This window comes from Fistularia commersonii, chromosome 6 (genome assembly GCF_037954325.1).
Source record: "Fistularia commersonii isolate RoL2024-O1a breed Wild chromosome 6, RoL_Fcom_v1.0, whole genome shotgun sequence".
NCBI classification, from domain to species: Eukaryota; Metazoa; Chordata; class Actinopteri; order Syngnathiformes; family Fistulariidae; genus Fistularia; species Fistularia commersonii.
This window is the reverse complement of record NC_141289.1, coordinates 9,083,461-9,111,178: the sequence shown is the minus strand read 5'-3', so window position 1 is coordinate 9,111,178 and position 27,718 is coordinate 9,083,461. Positions and strand designations below refer to the sequence as shown.

Below are 27,718 nucleotides of genomic sequence, written 5' to 3'. Positions count from 1 at the left end.
TGTTTCCCCGGGTCCGGAGGTGGTTCTTCTGCCGTCATTGTATTAATAAGCAGGTTGGAATTAAACACCTACTCCGAACCTGCGGTTGAACATCTATACCCATTTCTCGGCAGGGCACCTTTTAAAACAACTTCCTGTGGTTAAAATGTCTTTGGTGCCTTGAAATATGTTACATCTGAGTGCCAGAGGTTATCAAAACACAACGGTTAATGGGACTGCTGATGGATTATTTAGGAGCTTGCGCTTCCTTTTTTTTTTTTTTTGCTGTCGAGAGATTCGAAGCACAGCCGTAGGAGCAGGGCCGCCGGCTTTACGGCAGCAGCTGCTTTTCTGCCGGCTGAACCGGCTGACCTGCAAAGCCATCGACGACGACGGGGCCGTCACGCCGCTCAGGTGTTCGGATTCAACCTAACAAGCCGCCTCTCCGGCGCACGCTGTGATTGACTGGTTCTCCGCTCGCCTCTGCAGCCACTAAAGCAAAGCTCCATTCACATTCAGCTCCGCCGGACGCCACGTGACCTTGTCTGATTCACCTCGGATCTTAAGACCTTACAACCAACCTCAGACGATAAGGGTCATAAAGGGATATATGAAACAAAGATCATCAAATTCCTGATTCTTCCTGATAATCCTGATTATTACGATCATGAGGAATAAGCTGGAACCGTCCGGACAACTGCTTTTGGATTTTATGTCACAGAAATGGATACAGGGCTATTTCTCCGTCTGGATTGTTTGGATTTAAGTCTTCAAAATTCTGAGCTGCTGGCTGCAGAGATGCCTGCCACCACCACCCCTTTTTTTTTTCCAAATTGAGTGGAGTCGGATGAAATTTGTCACGCAGCGCTCAAGGCCTCGAAAAACGACACTTGGAAAACCCGGCAATGTCTCCCTCCAGCATTCTGAGCCTGTTTAATCAATGTAATTCACAGACCTTGTTATGAGCTATTTCACTATTTGGGAAATATCTGCTGTTTATGATTTGGTGAGAGAGGGATTGCGATTGGGTTTGAGTACAAAAATACAGGCGACTTCCAGGCCTATTATATTTGAATGATGAGACGTTGCTGCAGCCAGAGAACTCGAACATTCAGCTCAACCCCAAAAACGACTAACTGGGCGAGTGAATTAATGTCGTCCGTTTACGATTTCTCAGTCTAACGGCTGGAGCCGATTCATTTGCAGACTTTCTATTTTTGCAAAGACCAATTTTTTGGATTTGAATAAAAACACTTTGGATACTTTGATCAGCTCGGTCCGGTCAGGAGGGCTAACAGCGAAATACATAGGACGCGTCTCTGTTGATCAGTTGTGACGGCATCAACGGTTTCACTGTGATCCTCCTCAACAGCTCCCTTAAGACACCCTTATTTTATTTTAGGTGACAAATAATGATGTCTAAACGGTAAACAAACCATCACACGATTCAGAAAAGCTTTACCGTTAAAGTGTGACAAAACCTGCTGTTAAGATAACGAGTATGAATGTATATATGCATTTATGCTATGTACATATATGCATATAGGTGCATGGTATGAAAACTGAAGCGATAAACATTCACTGACAAACGCTTGCATTAACTTCAGCGATGAAGTATGAGGCAGGACACAAACTGGATTAAAACCCACTTAACTCCTCCAAATGTCAACGCAAATCGCCACAAGTGGCTTATCACCGGGGCGGCGGTGACGACAGAGACCCATGCAAAGTGCATTACGCCGGGATCATTGAAAAGCAGGGGTCTCGGCGCCGGGGAAACGAGATCCCCCCCGATCGCCCAGCTGAGCATGAGCAGGAGCTTGATTGGTTCTGATTAGTGAATAACTCAAACAGGTATCAAATCAAGCCGGGTCAATTGCCTCCTACTCACACCTTGATTAGGTTCATGCACCCAAACATGTTCCTACACACACACACACACGTCTATCCCGTAATTGGCAAACTCTCATCGCTTCCTTCTTCGCCAGCTGTAATTAGTGTGTCAGCAACAATGCTTGTTTGTCAAAAAAAACACACACACATGTACGAACACACACTCACACACACACACAAAATGCATCCCATCCTATCCTATGCCTTGGCTGACCCCCCCCTTTGATACACCCACACATGTACTCATGCAGAACTGTTGTTCTGTCTTCCGCGGCGCCCAGGGCAGTTAGTATTTACAAATCTGCCGGATCTTCCTGTGAAATCTCAACGCGCCGCTTCTCGGATTCTGACATAACGCAGAAAAAAAGTACTTTGCTTTGTAATTTTCAGCCATTTTAGGACATCTCCCGCTCCCGTCTCCTTTCTGATCAGTTCGTTCAGCCGCGCCGAAGGGCCGGGGGTCAGACGAGCGCGGAAAAAGCAGGCTCTTATTTATAGTCGGTGATGAAAAGACAACTGTGGCTGTCAGATGATATCAGCCGCAGCTAGCTGGCTAATAAAGCCGACTTAAGCTGCATCATTTTTTCATTTTTTTAAAGAGAACCTTTTTCTTACACGCACCTGAGGAATCCACCCTCACTAAGCGTCAGAGGATTCAGAAGAAAGCAAATTATAAAAACTGTGATTGTATTCATCGCCCCTTGATGTCTGAGCGTTTGCTGTAAATCCAGTTTTAACAGGCCTCCCCATGAAAATGACCTATCGCATTGCAAAAAGCAAAAAAAAAAAGACTTAATGGTTGGAATGTGAGACATTTCAAAACATCTCTTTGAGTTAAAAATAACTCGTATGTTGAAAAGTTTAGCGGTATTTCTTTTTTTATGAAGGAAAAGCAGCGGTTGCCCCTGGCGATATGACTTCGAATGAAAAGCCTCACCTATTGCCCGGCCCAAAAGGCAAAGTCAGATTTATTTCGAGATGATCTTCAAGTACATTCTTGAGGACAGTATAAATTAGTTACAACTTGCCAGGAGCTGTAGTTACTGTACTAGATAGAAGAGGATTACTTGCGAAACATGATGCTATTTTTGTTACACTCACTCCAGCATTTACACCAAAATGCAGCGCAGGTTCAGGCTATCAGTGATGAATGTGTGTCGGGTAAAGACGGCTGCTGCAGAAGAAGCTCTTTAGTCTCTCCCCTTGTTAGGAGGAGGCTTCTCATCAAAGTTTTCTGAAAGTCAAACTCGCAGGTTGCCCTCAAGAATATCCCGGCGAGAATCTGACCTCTTGGTGCTGGAGTGACACTTCTGGGTGGCGGCCAGCTGCTGCAGGCCGAGAGCGGGGCTGTGGTAGAGCAGGCCGCTGCGTCGAAGCGTCTTCTGCTTCATGGCCGCCAGGTTGCTCCACTCCTGGGCGAAGCGCAGCACCTGCAGGGGAGACATGACACCTCAAACTGTACTCACTTTCAACTCCGACCCGAGACGGCTGGAGATTTCATCTTCAAAACAAATTGATAGCTTGGGCACTGAAGCCTCCTTGAAAGCTGATATCCAAAGTGCAGGCGGACACACACACGCACACACACGCACACATTCACATACATAGACAACTTTTGCGATAGCTTAACAAACCAATCAAGCCAAGAGAGTAGATGCTTTCATTCACATAAAGGTTTCAAAGAAAAAACTCCTAGCAAAATAACAAACAGCCCAGTGGCCATTGAGGCCTAATGGACAATCTACCTCAAAATATTACACCTCAGGAGTGGTTCTCTTTTTCCATGGATAAAAAAAAAAAACTCAGGGAAAAACAACATTATTATTGTGTTGAGATGAATACTCCGTCGGCATTATGCGGTTTTCAAAGCTATCACAACACAGGGACCTGCTTTGTGGACGACTTGGTGATTGAATCGCGTATTTTGACAGAAAAGCCACCCATTATTGGTTAAGCAAAGAAAAAATAGGCGCCTAATAGCACAGGTAATAAAAAATAAAACCTAACAGAGAATAGAAAAAAAGGATATAAAGAATAAGTGGCTTGACCTGGAGCCGGGAATGGAGGAGACGAATGAAAGCAGTGGAGCTGAGACAATAAGAATGTTCTCCAGTAATGATACTGATGAGACAATAAGGTCAGTTAAGGCAAAGTTGTGTGTAAAATAATAACTGTAAAGCAAACCAAGAAGGTGGTGAGCTGGTTGAATGATACTTTGTCCGCAAAGCTATCAAGCCAGGATCAGGCCATGAGGTTTTGAAACGTTATTACTTTTAATTTTCCTGGTTTGTTATCTGACAGTCTCACTCCTTTTTTTTTTTTTTATCTCAGCGAATTTGTCACTGTCATAGCACGTTGATTTGCAAATTTTTGCATTGAAATCAGCTATTACACGAGCAGTTAATTAATTGACATCAGAACAGCAAGTTTAAAACCACAGTTTTGCAAAAATGACCTTGAATCAAGACATTAGCTGCAGATCCTCGTCGTGAGGTTGGACCGTACCGTCTACTGGCTTTAGTTATCTGACGCATTTCAAAGATATTTGTTTGGAGGGCAGGTCCAACACCTCGAACTCATGGTTGGGTTTCTCATACCATGTTTGCAATGTAGCAGGATGCATTACCCTACCCTAAGATGATTAACAGAACATTATCCAAAGCATCGCCTCACCGTCTTTTTCCTATTTTAGTGCACAGTGATGGTGGTGCACACCACACACACCCATTGGTCGGATGTAAAAGGAAAGGTGATTCTTACTAGCCCAGGCCACCTCCTTCTTCTATCCCTCTGCAGTCTTGTACTAGTGTTTCCATCTGGCGCAAACCAGAATCAACTGTATAACGTGCAGTAACATATGAACCAAAGTAGCACTCCTGCTAGCATAACAAATGGACCAGCATTTATGCAGGTGGACCAGTTTTCCGATCATGATTAGTTGTTGCTGACCACTGCAGACCACCAAGGTTTCGGCGTCTGGCCTGGATTAGAGTCAATCACATCCTCACAACTTACCAATATTCCTGCTTTCAACGCGTCATGTGTGAAGAGGAGAAGTTTTCCAGCTATCTAATTCACTGTCAGGCGCCACCGTAACCTAAGAATCAATGCTGTTCACTTTGCCTGTTTGTGTTCCTACTTGGAACTGATCAATGTCCGCTCCTGTTTATTTGATGACGATTATTGATTGATCAGCGCTGATTCGAACAAACAAGGGGGTCAGGGCGGGGCCTCAGTTTGGGGAGTTTTAGAGACTCCCTGGGGGTCTGGGAGAAAAATGAAAATTCTAAATGTCATGTTCAAAGAGGGACTTTGTATAAAAGCCCAGGATCTAGTCAGAGGCATTACAGAGCTCTGCGTCTCTCAGTTCATTAGCAGGGCTCTTTTTAGTTTCATCTGTGAGAAGCAAAAGAATACAAGTTACATCAAATAACAGAACATAAAATGCCAGAGTGTTTCTATCTCTTTTCCAGGACGGCTGTTCCCTTCAGGGGTCGCCACGGCAACTCATCTCCCTCAGTTTGACCCTCTCCTCTAGATCCTCTTCTCTCAAAAAATATAACTTCCAGTCCTAATTTCCCTCCATCCACTGGATGGACCTTCCTCTCAACCTCCTGCCGGGCAGCTCCAACCTCAGTGACCTTCTACCCAGATCTTCACCATCCCTCATCTGTACACCTTCAAACCATCTGAGTCTGATTGCCGTCCCTCTGATGGACTCATTCCTGTTCCTGTCCAACCTCCTCACTCCTAAAGAAAATGTCAACATCTCCATCTCTGCTGCCTCCGGCTCTGCCTCCTGTCTCCTCCTCAGCGCCTCGGAACCGGACAACATGGTCGCTCTAGCCTCCGTCTTGTTAAACACCACAGAGTATATTCCGTGTAATTATGCGTCCGCAGTTGTGCTGTTCGAATTACCTTTTTTTCCCAATTTCTTATTCGTTTGATTTTTATTATTGGTTTCACAAAAACCCTCTACATCGAATCGGTCGTCCGTGTAATGTGAAGAACAAAGGGTAACCTGAAAAACACCAGCACTCCACATCCGCTTTGATTAACTTGATTTGGTTGACTGCGAATATCATTGATTGTAAACCAAAGTCAATTTTTCAAACGTTGAGCATTTAAATTCGACTCGTGAAAATAACAACGATGGAGCAAAATGCAAAATAGAAGATGCACGGAGATGCATTATTGGTTGGCAGGGTACGGCAGACCTAAGTTGGTTATTATTCAAGTACTTTTGTTGAGCCATGTGGGAGGGGCTTTTGTTCAGTGCAAATTGATTATCAGCTATTAAGTGACAATAAACTTCACATTTTATCGACACCGATGTAGACAAACTTAGTTGTTGCCTCATCTCGTTTTCTCACATCTCAAGTTGTGAGTCGGTCCATCGGCTCAAAATGAAAACCACGAGAGGAGGTCTCGCCGGCGTCTCCGGAAAACCGAAAAACGTCGACTTTGCCTCGCCGAGGTTTTTCACAGTGAGTGCTCGTGAAGATCGGGATGACGCAACGTGCGCCGCCCGATCGCGGAAACTCTACAACGGACATCCCGGGTCATCTGGCGAGTCCAGACCGCAGATGGAAACAGCGCGGACGGTTAAAACCACAGTGACGGTAACTTTTTCTGGAGGTCGTCAAAGGTCGGCCACGTGCTGCAGAGTAAAATCGGATGTCAGAGTCGTGGGAGGGGTTGTGAGTGGGATGGTGATTTCAGCTCCCAGTTTTTTCCAAAGGTCAGACGGGTTCCATGTGAGAATGAGAGATGGCGTGGGCGGTAACCAGGAGTTCTTTGATTTATCATGATAAAGCGAGATAAAGTTGGGTGTTAATCATACTTGTGTCTCCTAAAGGACAAGGCTGCTCAGAGTCCTACCGCCAAGAGAGACAAGGAAAAGGCCAAAAGCAACAATTAACTGGTCACTATCAATCGGCCGGAAATGTTATTCCTGACTCAAATACACACGAAACATTTTTGGTTTTGCTGATTTTCTTTTGCTCATTTATTCACATTATAACGAAATGTTCTAGATGACGAACAGCTCTGTGTGCAGAAGGCGGACCGATCCAAACACCCATAAGAGCAACACCATACCCTTTTCTTCAGGGTTAAAGTAAAGTTAGGTTAAGCTAAGTTGAGATAAAGTTAAAACGTGCAGCTATGAATGCAAGGTGAATGGAGAGAGAACGCCAGCGCTCAATCTGCGCTCTATCCGCATATTGATGATTTTAACCACAGGATCGTCGATTTTGACGCATATCAATACATTGTGCAACATTTACTCAAATACAAGGAAACTCATTGGGGTAGTTGTACAATGTTCTGGACAGTTGCAATCATACTTTATACTCTGCATAGCACGTGTGAAACTCAAGGACTCAACTAATACTTTGTTGCTTTTAGAGCTGCCATTATATTACAAGCACCATAGTACTGCTATTCCCACAATGCACTGCTAGTATATTGGTGCACCAATGACACGCACACAAGCGCGAGTTCATGAGCAACCTCATGGAGCAATTTCAACTACGTCCCCTTCCCAAAAAGTGGCTAAAAGCAAGGTGCACTGTGAGAAGCAAGTGGGAGGCAGTGTATGCCCGCGGATGTAAATTGCAAATGTATGAATTTTGTGCAGACAAAGTGTGGCTGTAATGACTGGTGAGCATCGCAGAGCAGCAAACTGAGCTTTAACACATTTATTCAGTTTTTAATGTAGTTTCATTTTTGTATTTTTTCCTCTCCATACTACAGGACATTTTATTTTTCCTTTCAGGATTTTTCTTTTGGCTTTAAGCCTGTAGAAAAATGTTTTCACTTGAAATGTCTCTGGGAAAGTCGCATAGAACCATAAGAAATGTATTAAAATTAAATTAAGTAATTAAATAATACGTATTAAAATTAAATAAACCTATTTGATGACTCCTGTTGTTTTACAGGCAATAACCTATCGGCTTTGTTAGTTCCACGTTCAATATGTGCAATAAGGTCACTTCATGGCATTTGGCAGCCTTGCGCGTGTCACCGCCCAAGGCTGACGAGTCGGAGAGGAAAGCGGGCCTTTCTTTCACGATTTTTATTTCCTATTTTTATTTTTTGCATTATTTTAACTTGACTAGCACCTTTCACAAGGCTGTTACTGAAACTGAAACTAAAGTTTCCTATTTTGTCGCAGTGACATGGTCTGTACGATCAAGGCGCCGAAGCATTTGCGGCACCAAAACAAAAGGAAAAGAACAACTTAGAGTAGGAAACATACAGGACTGTCTCAGAAAATTTGAATATTGTGATAAAGTTCTTTATCTTTTGTAATGCAACTGAAAAAACAAAAAAAATACTTTTTCATGATATTCTCATATTTTGAGATTTTTGAGTTTTCTTAAGATGTAATCCATAATCAGCAATATCGAAATAATAAAAGGCTTGCAATATTTCAGTTGATTTGTAATGAATCCAGAATGTATGATATTTTTGTTTTTGTAATTGCATTACAGTAGATAAAGAACTTTATAACAATATTCTAATTTTCTGAGACAGTCTCGTACATGTAACAAAAATATTTCTGGCCCTAATGAGTCACTGAGAACGTGATGTAAGTAATTAAAAGCTCCTCCAACAAACTCCTTATCATTGTCAATAACAATCTGCCAATCCATCACTTCAGGGTGTAGAGAGGGAACTTTTTTTTAGAACTTTTAAAGTTTTAAGAGCACAGTTTAAAGAACTGTCCGGCTCAAAATTGGTTCCAGCTCCAAGGTCCATGCTCAAAAACAAACCACCGTGCAGAAGAGAAAGATGCCATGGACAGCACGGAGGTGGAAGCTGCGACAGCGTTCATACCCTTCATGGCGGGAATAACCATGGACTACCGGATGGGTTGACGCGTTTTCATTTTCCCCCGTGCACTGTGTGAAGAATCCCGTTAGCTAACTGAACTTAGTTTGACAAATATGTAAATGCTCCTCTGCGAGCCCGGGAACCCCCTCTTTGGTGCAGCAGGCCAGAAGAGCTTCTTCGTTCCATTTCTCGTCAAGGTCCCTGGTTCCTCTGCCGACTGAACGGACAAAAAAAAAAAAATGCCAAGCTCTCGGAAAGGGTCTAGGATCTGCAAAAAGTTCCTACAGTGTGAACGCGGCTATAGTTCACACCTGAAGATCAACTGACCTTAATCAATCCCATAATAATCCGGGTGCCCTGTGTACATTCTCAAGTGTATGAAAGTGGCCGGGGTGAGCGGGGATTCAGAAGACACAATACCGAAACGCTCTCAGCACAGTCAGAAGACTCAAGGACGCCGGAAGCAACTCTGCAGTTGAATTAAAAAAGATCACGGTCGAGACCTGCGCCACATTCTACATGCTGGATGACAAAATAGAAATTGCCATAAAAGTAGGCAGAGGGATTTTATTGAAAAAGATGGAGAACTACAGAAGCCCCCGTTCTGGCAGCGATGCATCAGAACGTGGAAGTTGATTCTCAGGGAGAAAAGAATGACGGATGTAATCCCACAGTCCCCCTGTGTTTGGGAGTTATTGTGTAGAATGATGTATGTGCAGAAAAAGCCACAAGCATGTTCTGCGGTGCGGCAAACACTTTAAAAAAGCGAATCTTTGTACACTTTTCTAGCACAGCCTGCTTTGATGTGGGAACTCTGGGCCTGCGGGTGAAAAAACACCAGGACCGGACTGTGGGGGGGGGGGGGGGGGGGGAGTCGGAGACATCCGGTGTGTCCAGAAAATATTGGTATATCGGAGTCTCTCGACACTTTTTGTGCCGCAGTGCCGGTTGGGTACCCTCCGGGCCAGAACTGGCCTCTCCAGAACACTGGCCGAGGGCGGCGAAATCCTCCGTTTCCCTCCGAGCAGCCTCACTGACAAGCGCAAGAGTCAAAATCCATTTTTTTTCAGCTCACAGCCCCCCGCCCTTTACTCCCCTTCTTCTAATTCTATTTTTTTTTTCTAATCCTCAAGCTCGCTCGACAGATTTCCCGCTGACAACCAAGTCTCCCAGGTTGTGCAGGTTCATTTAGGCTGTTCCATTGTTACAACAAATATTATTGTCATTATTGCTCTTAATAAGTCATCTCCTAATTGATATGTGTGATGCCGAAAAAACAAAACAAAACAAGGGCACTTTATTGTATAGTATGACTTTATCCAGGAGTGTGTACATGTGTGTGTTATTGTTTTGCACATTTTTGTGTTGCATCTTACTGCAAATCAAACTCCCTTCTATTGTAAACAAAGTTGAAGTGAAAGGTGAAGCAAATGAACGTGTGAAATATGAACACTGATATCCATTCATTCTTAATTTGATAGTGGGGAGGAAGGGGGAAGCATGGGAGATATAATGAGGCTTTTTTTTTCATTTTCTGTCAACAAAACCTGTGTCCGAAATAGGGGATAAAAATGATTGACGTGTTTGTGTCTAAATACGTGTCGGGGTGGACTGGAGCCCCCGGTCGTGATGAATGATCTCGGCAGAAAGGCAGAAATTCAACTTGAAAAACATCTGTTTGAATGAATAATGAATGCCTACCATTATTTCTAATGATTTACTGTGAAGTCATTTCATGCCGCTACTGCTGCTTCTGCCGCAGCCTCTCCGGTTGATGGTGCGTTTACACGCCGCTGCATCCCCCCGGCCCGAACGCGCCGTGGCCCTCACTAAACTGCTTGCTCAGTATTGATTGTGATGGACAATCAGAGTGTAACAGGGCGTGAATGATGACTCCGGGGATGGATGCAACTCACGCCTTCGTTTTACAAACCGACATAAACAACGTGACAGGCGGGGAGTCCGTCAGCGGGCTGTGCCACTGGCGTGGCAGATTGCAGGATTTAATATTAGCTGGTTGGCGTGGAAGGGTCGTTTGAAGCGATGATCCGTCTCCTTTAACGACCCTCATAAAATGGCACTTTCTCTTTTGCCGCTCTCTTCGGCCCTGTCTGAAGACCACCCCCTCTCTTTTCTAGTCTCTCCATCTCCCGCTGCCTGCCGCCATACCTGCCATCCATATTCCACTTGTCTGTCAAGACCCCGGAAGTCACTGCCCTTTCGCCGCATGATCGGTGGCGCCATTAGTTCCACATCGTGGTAACACACAGATATCAGTTAATAACCTCACATTACTTGGCGCCTCGTCTTGAACCCGGTCGGAGGGAAGACTCGAATCGTCGACTTGATTAGCTAATGAAGCTGGGCTGACAAAAAAAAACAATTTTCACAGTCACGGACTAAAAACAGGAAGTCTGAACGAAATCCTAGGGGTCTTTTGCCGCTGACGTAACACAACCAACAGAAACCGGAAACAGCAAATTCGATAGGCAAATGACCGCATGAGCGGTGTTGGCGGCAGAGATGGTATTTGTTGACGGTGCGGATAAACGGGAACGGCGAAAGATATTCCGATCAGAGTCGGGCGTCCGGAAAGAGGAGCGGACGGCGGAGCTGTGGGCGGAACAGCCCGGCTTGTACGACATCAACTCTCTGGCGTATCACAACCGAGTGGAGAAGGAAAAGCGACGGACTGAAATAGCAGCGGCTCTGCAAATACCCGCTAAAAAGTGCATGGTGGGAAAAAGAATCTGAAAGAATTGCTGAAAGAATCTAGCTGTAGTCTTGTAAATATTGACCCTGGAAGAGTCACAGTATTTGCAACATCTCAGAGACTTAAAACTCTAAAAACTAGTCTTTAGCTGTGACCAGGTGTGAGCTGATAGTTTTTCATGTGTCTTTTCCAAATCTTTTCAAACTTTAGACGCATGGGTGGCATTAGATATTCTAAGAGGTCTTTTCAGATTAAGGACACATTAAGTATAATAAATACTTAATGTGTGATAAATGACAGAGAGCGATACCCTCTGGAGTAAACACCTTGATCCATGCACACACATACATACGGTATGTATGCATATCAAAGGTAACACACACACACACACACACAGAACCTAGCGGGAAGGGCAAACCTGGATTCGATTTTCCCGGCGCTGGCTGAAGTCCTCGGGCAGGTCGTCCCAGTTGGTCAGCTTTATGTCCAGGGGGATGAAGCTCAAGTTCAACGGGGTCCCGTCCTGAGATACGAGGAAGGAGGGAATAAAGAGGCGGCCTTAAGCGAGGGGATCTGTTTACACAGAGCAACTATTACAACCATTATAACCATTGTGCCGATGACAAAATCCTACTTGTCTTTATGTGGATTTCAGAACTAGTATGGAGGGAGTGGGAAAAAAAAAGTGAAAATAAAAATTCTAAATTATCAAAATTTCACAACCACTTGGATGACTGATGTATGAAGCTGAATTATCCAGAATATTCTCTGTCTCAATAAGGACAATAGGCATACGTACAAGATACACCCCAGTCCGATTTAATCTACAAACCTTGGTGGTGAATCTTGAATCCTGAATTACAAGATTTTTTATTGTCACGTATGTGTTGTACAAATGTGGAGATTCAGACAATGTGATGGAATTCTTAATTAGCACCGGACAGATAGCAATAGAGACAATAACTGATGATAACATGAGACAATGCAACAACACACAACAGTATAGGAGATGGCCTGCAGAGACTTACTGAAAAATAAAACCCCAAACAAGAGTACAGGCAGTAAGTAAATTATTGCACATTGCAAGACTTTACATAAATAATAAATACTATTAAGAAAAAAAAAAGTTATAAATTAATAACAAAAACACATTTTATTGAAGGTGCCTTATTAGACACGCAAGGACTCTATACCAACTTACATATACAAAAAATACAGATTTAAAAGAAGCAATAAAAACAATAAAAGTAACATAATGGGAAAAAAAAAATACATACATATATATACATATACATATATATATCAGAGACAACATGTCATAGTGTAAACAACTTGTAATTTTTTTTTTTCAGTTCTCCGTTGGACACAGCACCTTGACCAGTGAGTCACTGCACAGACATTTGGAGCAGCCACAGTCGTAACTGGAATCCCTCGGGTTCTTGGATCTCTTTGCTGGCCGATGGCACGTAAACAAATATCGACCCAAACTTACACCCGGGCCAATGATGTCGGTATCCATGGGCCTGGGGTATCCGTGTGAGGTCCGAGGGCAGTAACGACACTGGTTATTTTCCTTTCTTTGCTTTTGGCTTTAACCGAGTTGTTGTAAATGATCTTGTGCCAACATGTTATTGTTTTTGTGGTGCTTCGGTGACCGTACAAGGCCTTTGGTTCAAAATCTCTATTGTAGTCCATCAGTCTACCTGCTTTACTTTACAGCGACCCTTCCACTTGGCCAGGAGGCTAAAAGGGCACCAAGTCGGTTTTGCCAAAGCCCAGGTCCAACTTGATCTGGTTTACATTTCGAAGCAACGAGTCTCTGCATTACGTTTGTTGACTTACTTTGTCCATGTAATCTAAATATGCTCATACATATTGCTGTACAATGTTTTCAAAACTAAACACAGAGCATTTTTAATGTAATGACTTCAGTCTCCCCCCCACCCCCACCCCCACCTCCTAAAATGGACCAAAACAATGCAGCTGCATTGGCTGAAACGACAGCGCCTTATAAAATCGGCTGTTATTTTGAAGGATGGAACGAGAAGCCTGACTGCGGGACGGCACCGCTGCAACGTAATGGGTTTTGTGTACGTGGATTATTGTGCGTATTTCTGAAAGTTACCATACTCAAATGGTTTTCTCCACATCCATTCTCTGTTATGTTCTGCTATTGCAGTGCGACAGACGCCCCCCGAAGGAAGACGCTCAGTGGGAGATAATTGCAGCCTACCGCTAAAGATTTTGCTAATTGTTCTAGATGAAAGAGCTCCCAAAGGAATTACATTTTCCTTTCTGCAGCTCCTTCAAATGGCTTTGAAAGGTGCTTTACATAGCATTAATCTAACACATTTTCCTGCACACATAACTGCATCTACTAATTTGTACGACATGAAATACAGCTTGTTGCGGCGGAATTATATCAGCCGCAAAAATACAGATGGCATGAAACTGAAAACAATTTGTTTGAAAGATAAAAACCCCAAAAATAAAATAAAGACTTATGACACCAAGTGTAAAGACTGCAAGTTACTTGATTCGTGAAAATCTAAGGGATAAAACACCCCAATGCTGACTTGCAAACCATAGAGCTCCTGAAAAATATGCTCTTTGAAGTAATAAATGGAGCTCTTGTTCAATGTGGCACCATTTCACATCATCCCTTTGCGGTTTATGACTGGCCCTTCTTGTTTTCCCAGCCAAAGGGTTGGTGAGATGTGGGATTCGCCACTGAGTCACCGGCGCAGCGAAAGCAAACATGAATACGACCACGCGTGTTTACTCCCCGGGTGTCCATACAAGTCCACGACTGCGCGGCGGAGATATTGTCTCATTTCCATGACGGGGATAAATGTCGGCGCAATAACGTCGGGATGAGAAACTCTGAGAACAAATCTTGGCATCTTGTAAATATCATCTTGCGTCGGAGAGGGCGGCTGTATGTGAACCACCTGTTTTCTTATTAGTAACAACGGGGTGCCTTTCGCTTTGCGTCGCTGGTGTCTTCTATAAAACGCCCGTCTTTGCATGCCCTTGACTTCCAATCGGTGCAGAAGATGACACATTTCATGTTGTTGTCATTTTCAAGTCTTATTGTTGCCCTACTGACTACATGATTCAAACGGAAAAAAAGACATGTCTACCAGTTTTTGTTTTTTTTTTTTACAAATGCTAGAACTATTGGGGGCCATTAAACACACACACACACACACACACACACATACACACACTCGGCCCTCTCCCCACAGCCATTTTGACCTGTCACAGCAGGTAAACAAGGTGTAATTAATAACATTAATTACACGCCTGTTCCATTTAGGTGGGCCTGAACCTATTCAATTTTATTAATTACGCCTGTGTTTACTGCTATTATTTTTAATTGTGAAAATGGCAGTTGGGGAAAGGGCACATTATAATGACTTTTAACAATGAAGCCTTTGTCAAGCCAAAAGTTTAATTCCTCTTTGAATCAAATACTTCCAAAAAAAGAATTAGAACACATAACTGTAGTACTAATAGAGTTCGATTCAGCCAAGCAAAAGCTCCCCCAAAAAATGGATATTCATTTATAATATGTTGATAGCAGGTCAGGAGAAGTTTATTTATCCATTTATTCATTTAAAGATATTGCAATCAACCGACGATATGTCGTTACAAGTCACATAGCGGATTTTGGAGGCGACCAGACGGAAATTCGACTGGGTATTTATATTTTCCTCAGTTTTCCAAGAGAAGGCTGTATTGCTAATTCGCTCATGAACCTCCAGAAAAAAGTCACCGAAGGAAGCGCGGCGGTTAGAGCTTCCTCCTCAAAGCTAGAAGGTCCTTGTCTTTTTTGGTTTATTAAAAACTCTCTACGCGGACGGTGCCGAAGGATTCAGTTTCGAGGTGAACTTTCTCCTTCGATGGTTCAAGACAACTTGACAAATATCGAGGTGCCGTTTGTACGACAAGGGATTTGACTATTTGGTCAGTTGACATTTGGATGGTGCGTTCGATGAATGGATTTAGTTTTGTCCTTGGTGAATGAATCACCAAAAACTGCCCGTGTTTACTTGCATTCAGATTCGCCTTGGCTCAACTCATGCACAAATACAGGTATTTCTCAGCGCAATCAGAATTTTAATGACTGATTTTCAGAACTTGTATCCAATTATATGCCAGTACTGTAAACTGGCCTCACTTCATTTTTTTTTTTTTTTATTGGTTGCCATGGCAATACTTGGTAATACGTGGTAACCAAGGGGCTCGTTAGTGATGTCTCTTGTTTTCTTCCTTTCATTCTAATATACGTAGACTACTTTGAAGCAAATGCTTCTCTTGTGACAGCATGCATACATTAGAAATAATGAGGATTAGGATGAATATGAAATTGCATATACACACAAGAATGTTCCTCGCCGTGATTATGGGTAATCATACTGCTGAGGCGGAAAAAAAAAACCTACCACAATAAAGCGTTTTCACATTTATTACTCCTTCATTAACTACTAGATATTGTGAGGTGGGAGCCAGCTTCTGATAGAAATACACATTTAGCAGGAAAGAGGCTGACCTGCTGAATTTAGGGAAATGTTGGATTTAGCTGAATGAGCCACGTCAGATGATGGATGAAGTGAGAAAAGCGGGGGATAAAGTGGAAAGGGGTAATATCTTCGGTTACCTGTGCATGGATTTTCAGGATAGGAATCAAGATGTTTTTTTCTTTTTTTCCCCCTTCCTTGCACTGCATCCTCAACCCCCGGGTTGCCAATGTGTTTATTTGGATTATGGTAAAATAAATATCATGGGGCGTCAGGGGGAAATGGCGGAGCGGCCCATGCTGTAACAGCATGGAGCAGGATTAGAGTCTCGCTGGTTTGAAAGGGTTTACTTTCCCCCACAGGCTCTAGAAAGGCAAATATATCCGCTTCAATCCAAATGATGGGTATCTCATCAATCACAACGCAAAGACGCTATATAACACTCTTCAGCTATTTTCAAAGAAAATCTCATTTTAGACATGCTATTAAAATTGATTTAGTTATTTATCCCAAATCATTTTGTGAACAGTGGAGATACTGAATTAGTGTCGATGTCAAGGAGAGGGAGGCATGTAGAAGTCAGTCAGTCAATTGAAACTATTGTGCAGCTGTTTTTACCGTTTTGTGTTATATCTCCATTCACTAAGGGGACGGCGGTCAAAGCAATCGCCATGAAACGTTCCCTAATGATTACTGAGATTGAAATAATACATTTATAGCCCTGTAATATAGCAAATGTGTACCTTGCACATCCAAGTGTGTCTATACCTCATTAAAATGCGTACACGAGCAGTCATTTGCAAATGTGAGCAATCCGAGCACGGGCTAAAACCTCAGATAAAAAGTTCCTTCGTTCATTTGCCCGACATAGTGGAGTCAAGGGTTCGTGCTTCTCATTTTGGCTGAAAAAAAAAAAAAAAAAGAAAGGATTGTGTCTGAAGCTGAAAATCTACAGAATCCAAAGTGAAAACATGACTGAACTAAAATGACGGGTGAACTTTACAATCGAATATAGGAATAAATATAATACTGCAATTTAATTGAATTAGGTTTTATTATCATTATTTAATTATGCTCATCACAACAAATGTTCATTAACAATCACATAGATATTTATACTATTTATTTTTGAAGTAGATCCAATGCACTACAGATGAATAACTGAACGCTATCTTTGGGCTTAAATGGAAAGAAAAAAAAAGGACTCGACACCTCACCGAGAGTACATGGTGGTTTGTGGTTGGTTTTATGGTTTTATGGCATTGATTGCTCTAAAGTAACTTTATTAGGGACGACGTATGAGCCAGGTACAAAAACAGCTCTCCCGTTTCCAGAGACATCAGCCAGATATCTAACTTTGCACACCAAGCAGAAATGAGTCGTGATGAACCCACTCAAGTAGTTGTTTCTTCCCGGTATGTTTCTGTTTCGGTAACATTCGCTGCCCTTTTCAAAATCTCGCAGCCAAGCCACATCACTTGACGTTTAAAGTAGATAATGGAACAGCAGTGGCAAAGCAGGCTTCCCTCCTGCGATATTAAACACTTTCCAGCCGCTGGTTTTAAAAAAACGAGTGCAATCCGAGGCACACGGAATGGCGGACTTCCACACAAATAACTAAAATTCTACAGTAAAGCGTGATTATTATGCATACAGCAACACAATTATTGGTTTGTATGGTACGTTGATAACAATAATCAGAAGATATGAAGAGTCAATTAGTTTAGAGCTTATAATGCGTATCATCCTGACATGGTTAAACCCCAGCCATCTGGTAATGCCATGTTGAAGTGAAGTAAACCGCCCACTTGAGAAATGGAACACTGAATCCTTGAATAAAGCAACCTTTTGGTTTGCAGAAAATGGACATAAAATTCGTAATGCTCAATGGTTCTGGTTTTAACCCCGGCGATAAATCTCGCCTCGATTGTGTGCTGAACGGCTCCCAGTGTGAATTCCGCGCATGGTACAGGATTATCCCGATGTGACAGATTTCCAGCCAGAATTCCTCCAGTTTATCATTTAAACGGCAGCAGGGGACATTTATCTCCTTGGCTTATCGTCTCAGCCACACGTATATGACACTTGTCTATTGCCGTCAGGGTAATATTCCATTGGTGATTCAGTTCGACGCTTTGGTCTTCTTTATGTAAAACCCCCTTGTCTCTTATCTGCGTTAGTGGCGGGGGGAGAGCGATACCTCATGAATGAAACAAAAGAGCCTTAAGTATCACAATCCGATCAATTCGGAGGTCTTTTGGCAAGTGGCACTCAAGAGCGACGCCAAGAATGCACAGAAGTATAATCAGGTGGGTTAAACTATAGTTTATCGCTTCGGTGTTGAAAGCAAAGGCGGCCCGGAGAAAGTTTTACATGATGACCTGAGAGACGGCCGACAGCAATCTGTTTACAAGAAACCACAATAACGGTGCAGGTGGAGTTATTCCTCTGTGTCTGCAGTGTTATTACTCTTTCGCTTTGTCAAAATAACCCAAATGGAATTTTTGACCGGATGACTGCCTTCGGGATGTTTTTAGCTTTGGATGCGGCGCCTCGGTTAGCACTTCCACCTCACTCCAATGAGGTCCCTGGTTCTATTCCGACAGGGTGCCTTTCCGTGTGGAGTCTGCATGTTCTCCATGTGTCTGCGAGGGGTTCCTCCTGGTTCTCCAGTTTCCTACCACAGTCCAAAAACATGCAGGAGGTTCAATGGAGAAACTAAATTGTCCGGCTGTGTGAATGAGAGAGTGAATGGTTGTATATCAGAGTTCCTCATGGCAGTGGACTGGTACCGGACCGTGGACCATTCGGTACCGGTCAGCAAAGTAACAATAAAGTTGTTTAAAATTAGACGTATTGTAGCGAGTCAGAAATGTTAGGGTTTGTGTTAATGCTTGTTTTCTGTGTGATTTTGGGGGTTGCTGGGAATTTTGTGGGTGTGGTTTTGGGGTCAAATGAATTGTGAGTTTTTTTACCTGGAATTGAGCGAGAACAGCGAGCTGTATCGCAGGCTTGCATGGCGTGGCTGAGGCAAACAACAGCTATTGCTCATTAAACAGACGTTTTACCGTCACCCAGGTATTTCTCTGACTCAGTATTTTATTTTTATAAGCCATCCGGATATTTTATTTTGAAAAATTGCCACTTCTGCCTGCACCTCATACTTGCACTTTCGGGGTACATTATGCTACCAATCTTAACACTCAAATCCAGGTTTGTCCTTCCCACTAGAATATGTGTGTGTGTGTGTGTCTGTAAGGTTTGATATGCATGCATACTGCATGTGCATGTAGGCTGGTGGGTGGATCAATGCGTTTACTCTAGAGGGTCTCGCTCTCTGTAATTTACCTAGTTAATGTGTCCTTAATGTGAAAAGATTTCTTAAACATCTAATGACACCCACATATTGAAAGAAAGAAACAAAAGACTGGAAAATTTGGAAAAGACTCATGTAAAACTATCATCTCATGCCTGCTCACATCTAAAGACTAGTTTTCAAGAGTTTTAAGTATCAGCCTAGACTACTACTATGATTTTACAAATACAGTGAATCTTACAAGGTCACTATTTAGAAGACTACAGCTGGATTCTTTCAGCAGTGTTTCCCACCGTGCAATACTTTCACTGGGCATTTGCAGAGCCTCTGATATATCTGTCCATCACTTCTCATTCTCCATTTGGTCGTGATAAGTCAGAGAGTTGACATTGTACAAGCTGGGCTGTTCTGCGCCACCATCCGCTCCTCTTTCTGGAAAGTCTATATTGATTGAGACGTCCCTCACCGCTCTTGTTCATCCATACCACCAACAAATACCATCTCTGCCGCCAATATGGTTCTGATGATTGTTTGATAACCAGATCTCCTGTTTCCGGTTTTGTTGGAGCTCATATGTTGGTTGATATTATCGCAAGTCGTGTTTACGCTGACGTAACACACTCAACAAACACTTTAGCTATTGTTGTAAGCCCAAGACTAGGAAAAGACTGATCTTAAACAGCTCAGTTTACCACCTTATACTTATCCATCAAGATAATTAGAGTGTTCAGCGACTCCAGTAAAACTTCCTTCTGACTTTTCAGTTTTTAGTCTGTGACTATGAAAACTTTAGGTGTAAGTCAATCACTAGTTGGCATGCTAACCCTTGCTAAAATATCCCACAAACTCCCATCACTGGAGAGCTTATTTGAAAAAGATGAAACACCAGAAGGGTCTCAGAGTGCATAGAAAAGAGTGCTACTTAAATAGGTTCATCCCCCCCGGTCCAGAAAAACGTTTTTTGGGATGAAAGCGGTCTGGGGCACTCAAGATGTTGGGGAACCACTGCTCTAGATGACGTGCAAATGACAGAGTGAATGGTTGTATGTCTCTTTACGTGGCCTCTTGCCCAGTGACAGCTGGAATACACTTCAAACCCCCTGCAACTGTGAGTGCAGGATAAGGGCTATTGATAATGGATGAATTAATGCATAAAGATTATGTTTACAGCAGTCACCTGGATGATGTGGAAGACTGGCATTCCAAAGGGAAAACTAATCGTACTCCAAAATTCCCTTTTTCCTCAAGGAAAACATCCAAAACAGGTCAATGAGCATGAGTAGCGCAGGTATGTGATAGCTATTATGTAAAGTTAGCTGCATTGAATTGCATGAAAGGATAGTAGGACAACATGTACGAGTTGGGGGAGGTTATAGTAAATAATGACAGTGGTTGTTAATTGCGCTCACGACAAATGAATTTGTTGAAACGTCCACAATGCTTGGAAAGCAACTGTATACAGACAATGAATAGAAGTGAAGAGAAGCCTGGGAGTGAGCAGGACAAATTGAATTTTTCTCAAAGTAGGGGTTTTCTTTATTTATATCTATTTATAGTTCAATGGGTAGGGACAGTCAATTATCTTGTTGTTATGTATCATGCCCTAAGGACGAAAGACGAACTCAGTCTGAGACGAAAAGATTTCTTTTCCAAACTATTCCACTGTATTGTCAGACATGGATAATATAATTTGGGGCCTGTCAGAAGCCATTGAGTGGTAGCGACGTTGAGGCTCTTGCACTGCGACGTACCTGTGGCGATTTGAGGTTTGTATATTACTGCATACTGAGAAAGCACTGGCCCATGTACCTTTGCAGAAGTGACACATCAGTACAACTGTGAGGACATCTGATGTGGCCGGTTCAAAAAATATGGAATATGTTGAGGGAAATTGTCCCACTGATGTGACCTGCTTTTAAAACCACTGTTTTACGCCTGTCGTGTCATTTGCCCCTTGACTGTTGCATACTTTTTTTTTTCCCCATTTAACAGTATGTCTCTGTTTTAGATGTTGGGTTAGATTAGGGGTGCTGGTGCTTTGAGCCAAATTTCATTGTGGAGAGTAGGTTGTTCAACACTGGGAAATGCAGCGCCACTTTAATGAAAAGAACAACCCTATTTTGTGAATGAATTCCCATTTTGAAGTCTTCCAAGGTATTTCTGGGGGGTAGGAACCAATTACTGTGAACTACGCGAGCCCACTCATCGCAGGAAACTGTCTGCAGTTGCCTAACCAAACTAAACTGAGGTTTAAAAAAAAGCCCTTAAAAATAAATTTTAAATTACCGGTAAGTGATAAAAATCAATCTACTGCAAAGCAAAAATATGCATGTTTAAATCAAGATATGTCCGATTTGATGCAGAACAGACAGAGACGTACTTAATATAATTTCCTTGAAGCCGTGCACATAACTTTCCACTGATTCTGTGGCAGAAGAGACGGGCGCCGAACGAAGCTGTCAATCACAAACAATTCACTGCATCCAATGCACGGCACCATCTCCAGGCAGAGCAGCAGCTTCGGTGACAAGCTGCTGTCACCGTCCTGCTCCGCTGACAGACCGAGGAGATCGTTCTGTTTTGTCATGATTGGTACACTATAGAGCGTACACCATGGACATTGCACTACACACAATACACCATTCACTACACACCATGCACTTTACTATGAACACTGTACAGCTTACACTATGCCATGTACAATATGTAATTTACACTACAAACTGTACAATATGCAGCTCACACTACACAATGTATAGCACAGTATACTACACACGACACACCATGATCTTTGCACTAAACACTATCCACTTTGCACTGAACATTGGACACCGACCACTACACACTGTACATAACAAGCACTTTACTTTGCACATTATACCCCATGCACACTGCACTTTACACTGTACACTATGCACTTTAAAAGGTCTATTTGGGTGGCCGTTTAGCTGTGTTGTAATCTTCTAGCATTCATTGCATGCCTCTTCATTTTAATTATTTACCTGGTGGTTTTCCCTTTAGGGGATGAATAAAACACCTATCCTGTAATATTCGATGAAGTTTTTGGGGAAAAAAAAGGGCACTCCACCTTAATCGCACAACGGCTTTAGCATAATAAGGGTTACAACTTGTGAGGACCAAACTAGCTAAGTAGTTACAGTAAACTAGCCTTGATGTGTAACAATCAGCGGCCTGGACAGAATCCTTTAACATACGTCAGCAGAAAACACAACAAGTAACAATTTCACATCCTTAAAACTGGAAGACGCCCCCCGCGAGAGTGATGATGAAAAAGCAGCGGACGGAAGATGAAAGGGGATGTTGAAGGGAGGCTTGAAAATGGGCGGATCGTTGTTTAATCGTACCGTTAATCCGTGGGTAATTCCTAAACCTTTAATTTGTATTGAGCCGAAGAATATGAAAGGATTTGAAGAGATTTCTGTTCTCTTTCTTGCCACACAGCATGGATCAATCTCAAGGAAAACATGAAGTGACTCAAACTGGCTGTTGTTCCACCTTGGAAACGGCCGAGCGAATCACCGTTTGTTTGGGAGCTTCAGCATTACCGCGATCGTTAAAAGTGCCTTAAAACGTATTTTTCCATGTCTAAGTTGGTACATTCCAGTCGGTTTTTATGCAGCCCCACACACTGCTATTTAAATCAAAGCAAGCTTGCTCCTAAACTTTGACTTTCACAGTGTCATCTATGTCTATTTTCTACCTTTTGTCCTCTTTGGTAATTAGCACGCGCGCGAAAGAGCAGCACAGATCCTGTTTTGATTGCTGCATTGTGGCGTGCAGCTCCATCTCGATAAAAAGATCTTGATCTCAATGAGGGAGAAAGGGGAGTTAATTATGATTTGTTCACTGTTCAGTTTGGGATGACAGCAATGGGCTTGTATGGAACAAAACATTCAAAGTGGATATCAAAACCCTACGTGCCCCTTTTTGGTTTTGCTCATTCTTATTGCCTTGAGAGCTTACATAAAAATTACACGAGACTCTTGACATCCGTTTTGGAAGTTTGGAAGCTGACAGTTGACAGTAGGTTGAGGCTGTTATCACTTTGCTGTCTTGAAAAACAAGACGGACACAATTCGACTTTAAGAGGAGCATTGATTTGAAAAGGTTTCCACATGAAAGTCAGTAATATGTTAATGACCTAAAAAGCAGTGTGGGTTTGAAAAATAGGAAAATAATATAATTGCACTTGGGCTGTGTAATATTATCTATAATGCAATATCTTGTGCCATATTTCCCACGGTGCTAAAATTACTGCAGCCACATCATATTTGCACTCAGATATTGTGAATTTCTGGGGCTCCATCAAGTCTTGTAAAAACAAATAGGCAATTATTTTGATTAAACATGCGCTGATTGCATCATCAAAAAACACCGATTTTACAAACGCACTCTACCAATGTGCTTAAAATTCACAAGGCCGTGTACTGTGAGGAAATTGTAACTTCTCAGTGCACGATGGTGGAAGCAGTGAGATTCTAACCAATTACCGGGCCAACATATTCATTAAATAAAATCAATATAGTGAATAAGCCAAAAAAAAAAAAAAAAAAAAACATACCGGTACTATCCGGCGGTACTGCAGATGTGTTACAAATAAAAGAAAAGAGAAAACCTTTTGTAATATTTAAAACCTAGTCTGTTTATTTTTGGAGAATAGCTGAGTACACAACTGGCATTTCTAAGTGTGAGCTCATTGAAAATCATTGAAAGGCTAAAGTGTGTATCTTACAGTCGCTCAGTTAGTGTATTAGTGTATAAAATTAACTGAAGAGCATTTCCTGTTTAACTTTGTATACAAGAATTACATACATGATTGTACATATACATGATTTCTGGGCACTGCAACATTGCCATAGCAATGGTCTTTTACTGACCAAACACCGACTACTGTAAATAATACATGTCTTGAAAAGTATTTGACTGCTATCTTTGACGTGAAGCGTCATGGGATACAAAACTGCCTGCTGTGAGAAAGACAGACAGTCACTGGAAAGAAAAAAACAAAAACCTGAAATTTAAGAAGCAGTTGGTTCGGGAGCTCAAATCACTGTGAACCCTTAAAAAATGCAACTAAAAATCTGTTTCAAGGACTCCTACTCCTGTGACGAGAGATGGTCGGTCCATCACCGATCAGGGTTGAAGCCGTTCACACTACGGCCGATACGAGATCATTAAGATTCTTTTTCAGGAGCTGCGCTGAGATGTTCAAGGTGGTGGATTGGAGACGGCTTTTTGCCTTGCGTCTTTGACTATTGTGGTGGGATGCCTGCTAATCAATATCAAAAGAAGTGGAATCACCCCGGTAAAGTCGGTTTACTTTGTTTGACAAATACAGGGCTAAAACAATATCGCAATTTCCCTTTAACCTGAGAAATCACAGGCAAGAAAAATATAGTTCACCTCTGGTCACGGTACGAAATGTGCCGAGGCACGTGTCCAGACACACAAAGCAACACTCAATAAGGCGACGGTACCTTAGAGTAGATATATATTCGGTCCGTGTACTGGCTGGCACAGAACTGCAGAGCTGGGTATGCAGGATGGGAAGCTGTGCGGTCCCCTCCATTAGAGCCCTCATCATCTTCATTAGCATCAGCAGCTGCACTTTGGTCTACAGGGACAGAGGAAGAGGCTCAGTAAATATCTTGCATGGTATAATATTGGGTCATTATTGGCTTTCGCAGCTTTATTGGTACTTCTGTTTGTGCCTTTGGTAATGCAATGACTAAGAGAGACATTGAACTCCAGCAGTCTTTGATATGAACACAGACAGTAATAATATGGGATGCAACATTTGTGCAAGAGCAGATCACTCAAATACGGAAGTGTACAAAGAACACATTTGAATAGTGGCTTTATTGCTTTCAAGCGTTTGATTATAAAAGGGTGATGTCTGGATAATTATCTTGGACGTTTCATATAAACAGACGTGAACGTCATTGACTTCTGGATTGTGGTTGACGGATGTGAAATTTTCAGTGGCCAGTGCTGATCAAGCGAGGAGGCAAATGAAGAATGACATGTTGTTTTGCATTTCGTCTCCCTCCCTGTTATTTTCAAAATGTTGTGTGCTTCCCAAACTGCCTTGGCTGTTCTTGTTTGAGATGATTTTAGCTTTACCCAGTTTATTTTTCTTGGCAAGACAACTCCCCTAAACAAGAACTACAGAAGCTCGCCACGACCATGCTGCTCTGGTCAGCTAACATCCTTGAACACAATTGCGAGCAAAGCTGACAAGTCAGGTAGAAATTAGCTCACTTTAACAACTCAGTCTTTTGTATGCTCCCTCTTGGCTGCATATTCTGTAAACATCAACTTTCATCGTTATGCGGATGACACCCAGCTCTGTATCTCCTCAAAACCCAATTCTTCCACCTTCCTCCCGCTCTGACTGCCTCGTAGAGACCAAACCACAGCTCTTCTCCAACGTTCTCTAACTTAACTGCAAGAAAACTGAAGTTCCTCTTCTTTGTCACATCCTTCGCCATTCAAAAATCGCAGCGATTCTCTGTCAACGTTGACATCTCCACCATACTTCCCTCCACTCAAGTTAAGCCTGGGTGTCATCCTGGATTGTACACTGTCTTTCCAGTCTTATATTAATATTTATTAATATTTAAAGACTATGCCCCACCCATCCACTGGCTGCCAGTAGAATCCAGGATAAGCTTCAAAATATGGTTATTCATCTATAAATGCATCCATGACCTGGTCCCTCCCATATGCTTCATAGTGCCACTGCTTTCCTCCCTCCCAGGTCTTCATCAGCAACTCAACTTGTTGTCAGTACAGGACTGTCTCAGAAAATCAGAATATTGTGATAAATCTGTGATGGAATTAAAAAAAAACAAAATTACATTTTCTTGCTATTCTAATATTTTGAGATAGGATTTTTGAGTTTTCTTAAGATGTAAGCCATAATCATCAATATTAAAATAATAATATGAAATATTTCAGTTGATTTGTAATGAATCCAGAATGTATGACATTTTGTTTGTTTTGTAATTGCATTACAGAAGATTAAGAACTTTATCACAATATTCTAATTTTCTGAGACAGTCCTGTGTACTTTGCACACTCTGTTGTGAGATACAGAGTGTTCGGTCACTTTGCTCCTTGGTTCTGGAACTTTGGCATCCTCGTGAGTGCAATTTCCCATTTGTTTTAGCTGCAATTATACATATAATTATCGATGGATTATCTTGATTGGCCTGTGATCTTTTTGATTGTAATGCGGCTAATCATTTGTCTCCCAATACACAATGCATCATTCAATTTCGCTCCTGGTTTCCCATTTTACAATTACCAGGGTGGCGACAAGTGATCAGCCACCACTTTAGACCATTTAGCTTTAAAAGCACAGACTCTGTGGACTGGCCCAGTTGATTGTTGATTGCGTTGATGTCCGATGAGCATAAATCTGCTTCGATCTGTTCAACATGCAAATAAATGCCGATTGAAAAAGGGATAACATTATCCTTGAGTAATCGAGTATTCTCTCCATCTGCCCGGCCCCATAGCCTTGCCTGTGTCTTAGCATTGCACAGAATCAGAGAAGCACTTTCCAACCGTCCCAATCTTTATGCTAAGCTAATCTAAACACGTCTCGGTTCCAGCTCAGTTCTTGCGGCACAGAAATGAGATTGGAATCAATCTTCACATCCTGAGGCCGTGGAGGAGGGAAAAAAAAAATGTTTTTATTGTTGTGCAATCCTGTGTGGCTACACAGAAACCTTGCTCCTCTGAAGGAAATCTCCCAATTTATTTTTCACACAAGATTTCACTGAACAACAGGTTGGACATGTAGTGAGTGAGTGAAAGAGAGAGAGAGAGAAAGAGATAAAATGACAGTCACAGAGAGAGAGAGGGAGGGAGAGAGAGCGAGCAAGAGCAGGTCATTAATGTCAGCTATGTAGCTTGCTCATCCTGCCAGCATCTAGCAAGAAAAGGTCAGACGCTGGAAATGAGCCTGCTGCTGCTCGACCAAGCTTCATTTAGACAATGACCTATAAGACACTGATAATACTTGCCTTAAATCACTTCACGTGGCCAGTAGTCTGCCTTGTCTGTGTGTGTGTCTGTGTGTCTGTTCGACTTGCTTAAAACAGAAGACTACTGGCACAGACCGATGTCCGTGTTTGCGATGGGCAATCTGTGTACCTTCGCTAGCTTTTTGCTGGTTATGGTATGACATCAACATCTGTGGATGAACATGTCGGAACCCAGACCCCCCCGTTAAAATGTTTCCCGAAAGTATTTGTATCATACAGTGTCCATCTGTAAGATTGCAATGCAAGCAGGGTATAAACCTAAACTAACCGACTCCAAAAGCCGTTTATCCATTTCTGAAAATGAAAAAGTTCACAGTATCCCTGCACAGCCACAGCCTGGTGTTTTGTAAATAACATTTACAAGCGGCGGAATGAGATG

General features: G+C 42.4%; 1 protein-coding gene across 2 annotated transcripts in view; it reads right to left on the bottom strand.

Moving 5' to 3' along the window:
• The window catches only part of zranb3 (zinc finger, RAN-binding domain containing 3), a 107,116-nt gene that overhangs the window by 21,762 nt on the left and 57,636 nt on the right, over positions 1-27,718 (bottom strand). For both annotated transcript variants that reach the window (XM_086148018.1, XM_086148017.1), the window contains exons 15-17: positions 24,763-24,899; positions 11,844-11,948; positions 3,160-3,302 (exon numbers count right to left, since the gene is read on the bottom strand). In XM_086148018.1, coding sequence (XP_086004144.1) covers positions 3,160-3,302; positions 11,844-11,948; positions 24,763-24,899 — 385 coding nt within the window. The remainder of the gene's footprint in view (positions 1-3,159; positions 3,303-11,843; positions 11,949-24,762; positions 24,900-27,718) is intronic.